Source organism: Mya arenaria, chromosome 9 (assembly GCF_026914265.1).
Source record: "Mya arenaria isolate MELC-2E11 chromosome 9, ASM2691426v1".
NCBI lineage: Eukaryota > Metazoa > Mollusca > Bivalvia > Myida > Myidae > Mya > Mya arenaria.
Genome location: NC_069130.1, coordinates 25,221,979 through 25,231,524, shown reverse-complemented (window position 1 = coordinate 25,231,524; position 9,546 = coordinate 25,221,979). Strand labels below are relative to the sequence as shown.

Below are 9,546 nucleotides of genomic sequence, written 5' to 3'. Positions count from 1 at the left end.
TTAGTCGTTTTTTGTTAATCTTTATACTAACTATACTGGTTATGGAGCCTGACATTTATTTTGGTCTTTTTATCTGTCATCAATGTCGACAAATGTTCTTGACATAATAATTGTGATGACGTGTTTTCATAATAAAAAAACATATTCAAAAGTCGTGTTTGTAATTGATTGGTCTTAGATGTAAGAATATCTTATATCATAAATGTTATAATATCAATCAAAAAGATATGACGTTACATCATCAAAAAATATTAAGCGATATATTTTTTTTAGCGCTGTAAATTGTCTATAAGAACTTATGACATAAATGACCCTATATTCGGGGCCATCAATTTAGAAAGCTCGCTTAAAAAAAACGTATTAAATGACAACGAATGTGAACTGCATAAAGATTGTGCTTGCTGAAGGTTTATCCTCAAAACTAAATTAACAAAATTGTAACATAGAAAGAACCATTTTAAGCTAAGGCCCTAAAAACCAACGTTTGCGGTGTGGAACGGCCTTAAATTCACCGACAAAATTGTGTTTTAGCCTATGACTTTATCGTTTTGTTTATAAAAGCCTACCCATCAAAATTAGTATTTACATTTTGTGTTTAACCTATTTATATTAAAACTAATCAACTTGTTTATTATGACTCCCACAAATTAATTCCAAAGCAAAAAGTATGCTTGAGTTGTTGTTAAGAAACAAGGATTGTACCTAAATACATCTTTGACTGTAGAAAAGTATTCCCTTGGGATCTTGACCAAAGTCATAAATCAACATATTATATGATAAACTCCTTATCAAAGATGTAAACTCAAATGTTATTTTCAATAACTTCTGATGCTATGTGGTAAAATGAGCTGAGATTGAGATTTGACTAAAGTGTTTTCGTGTTATTGGGGCATGGTGTGATCTCACTTCTTCTCAAAATAGGCACCGGACCATTGTAAACAGCGTTTGTATCTCTTTGGCCATTTGTTGAAAATGATATCCCGAATGTACTCTGCCGTGTACTGGTGTATCGATGCGTTTGCAGCTGTCTTTAGCTCTCGTAAACTTTTAAATCGGCGAACTTTGAGGTGGGACTTGAACTCCAGGAAAATAGCAAAGTCAAACGGGGCCAGGTCAGGTGAGTACGGCGGATATGGGAGAACCTCCAGCGATAGGACGCTAATCTCATGCTCAGTGGTCGCTGCAGTATGAAGTGGGGCATTATCCTGATGGAGGATTATATATATTTAATACATATGTTACTATATATAGTAACACATTTGTACAGGGATTTCGCGATTATTTGCATGACTCAGCGATTATCAGTTTTGCGGCCCGGGCCAATTATCGATTATCCTTTTGCGGCCCGTAGAACGTTCGCACGTGAATTCAATTTTCGCCTTAAAATGAATTTTGGCGACTGTGAAATAATGTCCTGACTAAATAATCAAAATTTATTGATCTGCTTGAACATATTTATTGTTAAAATCCTAAAGGGAGGCAAACGCGAACGCAGTTTATTAAGATACAGTAGTGTTTGATAACCAGTGTGGACAGTTAGGGTGGCGTTTTTCATTCTGCGTTGACATTCAAAAACAAAACAAAGGCAGCGGCAAAATTGAATTTACTTGAAAAACAGCAACTGTTCATTCATGTTGACATCATTAATACGAGGTATTGATTTATCTTAGTACAAACAGTCGTTCTACTTGCTAGGTGTTCATGTTTATTGAATTGAATTCAGTTATTCAGACCATGAACAGAAAGATGTCAGTGAATCGTACAAAAAAATTCGGATAAACGTTGTGGACTGTTCAAAGTGATAAATTGAAATTGGAATTGGAACATAAAAGTGACAACAAAATGCTGTTTGCCTGTTTGGCTCACTCTCAAAAACGAAATAAAAGTAAATTTAATTTAAGAGTGAGTTAACTCATCGTTGTCAAGCGAGAGCAAAATAAGCACAATTGGATAGCAGGTAAACTTTAAAAAGTAAACTGCAGCCAATTGTATAAACGTGGATAAGTCCTAACCAGCGGTTATCTTTTGGTTATCTCCCTGGTTTGGTCAAGTTATCCGAAAACCGATTGTATAAAAATTAAGTTATCCTAACCAGCGCGTGATTCGGCTAACTTTTGGACAAAATTTAACCGGACTCGAAGAGTTTGGTTAGCTGATTTAACCAAAACAAAGATGGCCGACCTTGACATAGTGAACGCTAGGCGACCTCGACAATTTCGCAGGATAGATAGACAAACGGACGAAGACAACGATGAGGAAGTACGTAAACGGTATAGATTCACTCCGCACAACATAGACAGATTGGAACGACTGATAGGCCACAGACTTGAGCGACCGACTCGCAGAAATCAACCCTTGACACCACGGCAACAGATTATGATTGCTTTACGTTTTTACGCCACTGGGAAATTTTTACAAGTAATAGGGGATAAATTTGGGGTAGATGTTGCCACGGTTTCAAGGGTTGTAACTGCATTGACCGACTGTATTTTTGACATGAAGGACAGCGCGATTCAATTTCCGACGACAGACAGACATAGACACAGGACTAAGACTGGATTTCATGCCATAAGGGGATTCCCGTCCGTGATATCAGCGGTAGACGCAACGCACGTAAGAATACAAACGCCCAGTGAGGACGAGGAGCAGTATGTCAATAGAAAACATTTTCACAGCATTAACGTGCAAGCCAGCTGCGACCATAGAGGTAACGCAAATTTCATTGTACTGTTTAATGAATTAGTTCTGAATAAAAAAAGCAACTTTATTGTAGTAAGATTTATATGAAACATAGATACACTTACCTTAATTTTTATAATTCCATGTATGAATATTATTCGGAAGATGATGTAGTGGCGATGTCTGCATAATATCCCAGGAATCGCCACTACAGTCTACAACAGTCAACATGCCTGGCTGATTTAATTTTTCAACTGATTTAAACCTCAAACGTGTAGAGGTCGTGACGTAATTTTTACTGAATTCCATGTAATATTTTTCAACAGCTATCTATAGTCTTTTTCTATAAATGATAGGGGCACCATATGGGGTATTTGCATTGTACTATTGTTTAAGTACTAGATGTACAGTTTACAGTATGGTGATCTTGAAAAAAAGAAATTCTGTAAAGTATGATAATGAATTGTTTGTGTTTCACAGGTGTATTTACAAGCATAAATGCCATCTGGCCGGGCAGTACGCACGATGCCCATGTATTTAGGACCTCGGAATTGTTCCACTTCATGGAAACACATCATCATGGTAAATGTGATTTAATATAATTAAGGCATATATGTCACATTCATGAAGTACTCATTCCAACTTACTAATATAATGTATGAGCTTGTAGTGAATATAATTATTATTTGATTTCTTAATTCTGATATAATATATGGTAGAGATGAACTGAAATTAAATCATGTTTTTCATGAATATAAATTTAATTAATTGTACTTAAAAAATAGCAATTGTATTTAATAACATGAATATATTTCATTTCCAAGCCTTGAAGATGGCATACTGCTAGGGGACAGTGCCTACCCTTGCAAGCTTTACATGCTTACCCCATACCTGCACCCAGGTAATGTTGCATGCACTTGTGCAAAACATTCCTATTAATGCTGATTTTTATCCTTCTTATTTCTTTTATTTTAATTTGGATTAATATTTGATTATGATACCCAAGAATTAAGGCAGCGTAGTTACCATTGTTGATGGAAGCTGCTTATGTATGTTTGTTATAATGATGATGGTGTTGGTGGTGGTGATTATGATTTTGATGATGGAGTTTGTTCTTGTTGTTGTTGTGGTTTGGTAGTTGTGGCATTTTGAGGATTATCATGCTGCTTATGTCACGTTGATGATGATGAGGATGATGATTACAGTGGTGATGGCGATGGTGATTACGGTAGTGATAATAATTATGTTTACAGTTGTGATGGTGGTGGTGGTGGTGGTGATGATGATGACAATGATGATGCTGATAATGATGATGATGATGATGTATTTTCAGCAAATGAAGCACAGCAACTACGTCTCGGGACCATTATGAGTCACTCAGGCCAATTATCACTCAACGGCCCGGCTACGCCGTGTATTAACCTCTTTAATATCTAAATATAATGTGTTTCCGGTATGGATAGAAAAATCCCACCCGAGGGCACGCGCGTAAGCCGGTAACGAGACTTGCCGAGTTACTGGCCACGCAGCGTGTCCGAGTGTCGGATTTTTCGATCCGGACCGAAAATATCTAATTGATATTTTTCTTGCATATCTAAAATTATGAAATTGTGGAAAAAATGACGTAGAAAACGCCCTTTTTAACATTTCACAAAAAGTGCGTGCGAAGTTGGGTACTGACGTCAAAAAGCGCAGTAATTTTAAATCACTATTGACGTCAAATAGTTCCTCTTAAATCGGTTTTACGATTATTTATTTTCAATTTTAATTAAAAGTATTGCATACTTATATTTCTGATTGCGCTGTTTTGAAATGGCATGATATACTTTTTATCAACCATACAATAAAAGAAATAAGAAGTGGCGCGTTGTTGCGCGTGACTCATCTTACATGGGGGTGTAAGACGACTTTTTCTGGTTAGGCATTTCCGTAGAATTCAGCCATATGCCCCCCACCCAATGCCAGATGATTCACGCGCTGTGACGTAATATTGTTAATTTAGAAATGATTACACACTTTATGTAACCATTAATATGATATTTCAATAGATGAGGTTCAATAACATGAACTTTTAAACAAATATACATTGAAAACAAAACATAATAACCCTTAAAAGGCGTGAAACTGACGGGACTTCTTCACGTAAGCACTGAATAAAAAATACTGGGCGTCATGCCGTCAGTAAACATCATCGCACGCGCTTTTGGGGTGAAATGTACCAAAATGCGCTTTTCAAGATGTGCTAGAAAAATATCAATTATGAGTTTCTGTTCCAGATAGAAAAACTCGACCCTCGGGCACGTTGCGTAGCCGGTAAGTAGGCTAGCCTCGTTACCTGTCAACACAGGTGCCCTCAGGTTGACCGGGATTTCACTCCTCTTCTCTTCTAAGCGCCCGGATGAGATCACGGCCGAGTACCTGTTCACAATGTTAAAAATGTTTTAGGAGTCATACTGTTACCTTATAGTTAGAAATAAGGTCGGTGGTCAGATTTCTGTGTGCGGTTCCACAGCCGACATTGTCAGCGCGCTGTAACGCCGCATAGCGGCATCGCCGCATAAACGTGTTTTTGTTTTCGTTTATGAGGTGATTTTCAACGCATAAACGTTTATGCGGCGACGCTCAACGCATAAAGCAGAAATTGCTTATATGGGGTGCAACTGTGCCTTTTTGCCACATAAAGAGGATTAACCTAACCATTTATTATAAAGCTAAAATATATTTCAACAAAAAAACGATGGTGATTACGTTGATGATGATGATGATGATGATGATCAAGATGATGATGATGATGATAATAATTATGATAGTTATGATGATGCTGGCGTTGGTAATAATGATGGTGGTGGGGATGATGATGATGATGGTGGTGGTTGTGATTGTGGAGATGATGATGGTGGTTGTGATGATGATGATGATGATGATGATGATGACGATGATGATGATGATGATGATGATGATGGTTGTGGGGATGGGGATGGTGGTAGTGGTTGTGATTGTGGTGATGATGATAGTGGTTGTGATGATGTTGTTGATTATGGTGATGATTAAGATGAGGGCGTTGCATATTACTGTCATTTTAAAGAAAATATGGGAAAAGTGGCATGCAAGTTGAGCCAAAATGGAAGTTGAAAATAAACCCTTAGAGTGTTCAAATGACTTGTGCATTAAAACACAATCAATGAAAGAAAGAAGTCCATGATGACCCTATTATTAGTTTGAAATGACGTTGAAAGTATGTAGTTAGCGGCCTAACGGCCTGACGGCCTAAAATGATATTCTATTTTCTTATAAAACAAAGAAATATTAATTGAGTAATAAGCACACACGATTACTCTGAGGCGATTATCAACATTTAAAAAAAAAGTTGAACAAGCAGTCAGCCTGGCGGCCTAGCAGCCTAAAATGGTATGTATACATGCGTTTTCTTCCAAAACAATAATAAATCTATGGTTAAACAAATTTGCTAAATACAAAAAATAAAAATGCTGATATTCGCTATAATGGATTTTTTAGGCAGCTTGGTCGAGTTTTGGGCGAAATTCAGACATTCGTTAAAGGATGGTGATTTGTGATAGAAACCATAACTTTGTCATTTTTTAAAGAAGGAAAGGCATGTATAAATGGTTTATATTAGAAACCAATTTTAGGCCGCTAGGCCGCTAGGCGGGTGAACTGCTTGATCGACTATTTTGAAAAAAAATGTTAGTTGCTTGAAAGTGATTATTTGTGCATAAAATAGTAACTTCAAGTTGCTAGGCCGATAACTTCACGTCGCTAGGCCGCTATGACGCATGGCCGTTCACTTCACGTACATGTTGAAAGTGCGCATTGTCACGGGTACATGCCCGTCAGTCTGACAATAAGGCAAGAATATATGTTACGTCATAGGACGATTCAGTTTTCTGAATGTCCCTAATGACGGTGTTGTGCTTTGTCGTAACATTTATTCCATCCTTTAGTCGGGTTAAACGTCATTTCAAACGTTTTCGCAGAAAGATCAATTGGTTTGGTTCACATTTAAACCGATCTTACCAAATCTTTGTCAAAAATTACGTTTCTAAAAGTCTAGTTCAAAGCTTGGTTAAGTGGACATAAAAAACTAAGACCGATCTTGATGAAACTTTATCAACCACTATTGTACTAGTAAATGTTTTAATTGCTTTTTATGCGGCGAAAGTGTGCCGTCTTGCCCCATAAAAAAGTCCCTTTTTGAAAATCACCGCATAAACGAAAAACAACACGTTTATGCGGCGATGCCGCTATGCGGCGTTACACAGCTCCCACAGTACAGTCAATGTGCAGTCCGCTTTCAGTTTCTCTTCAATTGACGTCACGGCTAACGGTTCGATTGTTGACTTCCGTCCACAACCTGCATCATCTTCAATTGACTGTCATAACAGTGTCGATGCCACTTGAAAACAAGCGCACGGAAAACGCAGTTTTCTCCCCGTGTCAGCTTTAGTAGCTTATACGTTTCGGATTGTGTTTTCCCTATTTCTTTGCAAAATTAAATGTTTGAGCGAATTTCAAAACGTTCTTGTGACGACATATTTAATTTCTTAGCATGCGTGACTGTCTAAGAGCAGACGTTGTTTATTTCAAAATGCAACGGCCGATTGACGTCAAATGTTCAGATGACGTCGCGCAAACGTCGTCAAACAGAATCGCGGGTTTTTAAGATTTTCTGCAGCTGATGTTTATTTCATTAAGTTTTTAAATTCAGCATGCGTAGAACAAAACGTCACATGGGCCGGTAGCGCGTTACTATGGTTGCATTATAAAAACAATATTGTGTTGTTTCGTGCTCTGCTATGTCATGCTACTATTATCGAGGCAGTAAGGATAATATAAGTATCTTTCATGTGTTTCCGGTACGGAAAGAAAAATCCGACCCGAGGGCACGCGCGTAAGCCGGTAACGGGGCTTGCCGAGTTACCGGTCACGCAGCGTACCCGAAGGTCAGATTTTCCGATCCGGACCGGAAAAACGTGATTGATATTTTTTCTTGCATACCTAAAATTATGAATTTGTGGAAAACTTGACGTAGAAAACGCAATTTTGTACATTTCACCAAAAAGCGCGTGTGACGAGCTCCCGCATAGATTATTGCCTCAGCCAATCACCTTTGAGTTTTATCTCAAGTGGCACTGAACATCAAATCGCTATACCCTGTAGCCATTACTGAAATATTTTTAGCGTTGGCGAAAGCGTCGGCATTTTATTTTTCACAAAATCCACCACCACCATCTCCACCACCTACCCTTTAATTATCTTAACTGTTTTCATGTCAATATTTGATGGTGAACACATCGTTAACGTCCATGTTTTTCTTCATATTTTCTTACCCTAAGTAGTGTTACAGTTCTTTGTTTCTTTTCCCTTTACCACTTTTGTCTGGCACTATTTACAAAACATTATTTTTCTAGTAGGGTTGATTGTCCACCGGCCAGATATGTATTTCGGGAAATGTTATTATACACATGCTATTGACTCTTATATTTTGGTTTACGATATTTCGTAAAAACTAAAAACACTTTTATGGCATTCATTAATGCCGAATTTTCATTCAAAGCTTGTTTTACGTTTTCCCTATATCCATACGAGTTAGACCCGGCTTGGGACTTAGTACCTTGACCTTGGACAATACATATATATATATACTGTCGAACCCCGTTGGCTCGAACTCCCATGGACCGGCGAAAATACCTCGAGCCTCGGGAAATTCGAGCCAAGCGTGAATGCTTACATTAAGTAAAAAACATCGGTCCTTTAACTACAGTTCAAGCCAGCGAGGAAGTCGAGCCAATGGGTTTCGACTGTCAACACTATTTTTTTAAAATAACTGGTATTAACGGGGAAGACCAACCCAGTATATTTAAAATTGGAAAAATACGCCATCACTGCGAAAGCTACATATAAATATACATGTATATAGTGTCGTAAGCGATGGGATATCTGCAGTAAGTAAGATTCAATGCGTTGTACTCAAAATTCAATATTAAGATTTTGACAATTTGAAATTCTCCTCATCTTGCAAATGTATTATATATTGTCTTTTAAATATCTGATCTCTGATTTTTATACATTTGATTATCAGTTAGGTATCCCTAACGACGCAGAGGCCGTCCTCATCAGCGCTACGACATTACAACCGCCGTACAGTGAGAAATCGGCTAATAGAGCGGGGCATACGCTGCATGAGACCTATCGTGACATGATTCTCACGTGGCGTCACCGTCAAGTTTGTCGTCAGGGGACGGTCGACAATCGTGCTCGTTGATGGCGTTTCGTGACATTTAGTGATGTATCACGATTTAATATCACCAATGCTGACAAGGGACTGCGTTTATACAGGCGGCGTCATGAACGCAACGCACGTTACTGCATATGGCAATAAAGCCGTTTGGGTGGCGGCCTTCAATTTAAATTAAATTTCACCTGACAGCATTATGATTTATTTACGATTTTCTGCATAATTTGATTTCCACAGTATTGTTATTTTATATATTATTCATTTGTGGTTTGGTTATTAAATACAGCCTTAATTCAACCATTGTAGCTTTTTTATTTACATCCGTTTAGTAGTAAGGATTTGCGAAAGTGCTATGAGGCATAATATTATTTGTTCACGGCAGATCATGCAAAGAGCTTACTTTTCCTCCGAGACTGCGAATAATCCCGCTCAATATATTAAATTAACTTCATCATAATCATCATCATCATCATCATCATCATCGCCGTCGTTACCACGGCTACCACCATCATCATTATCGACATCGTCTCAAGCTATACCACCAACATCATCATCATCATCATCATCATCATCATCATCATCATCAACTTCATCATCATCATCGACGTCGT

The 9,546-nt window shown here is 37.9% G+C and overlaps 1 protein-coding gene across 1 annotated transcript; it reads left to right on the top strand.

Annotated features, from left to right (window-relative positions):
- Positions 1-2,172: 2,172 nt before the first annotated feature.
- Positions 2,173-8,962, top strand: LOC128245879 (putative nuclease HARBI1). Its single transcript, XM_052964099.1, has 4 exons — positions 2,173-2,707; positions 3,160-3,261; positions 3,503-3,580; positions 8,784-8,962. Exons 1-4 carry the CDS (start codon positions 2,173-2,175, stop codon positions 8,960-8,962), a joined length of 894 nt encoding a protein of 297 aa, XP_052820059.1.
- Positions 8,963-9,546: the final 584 nt, after the last annotated feature.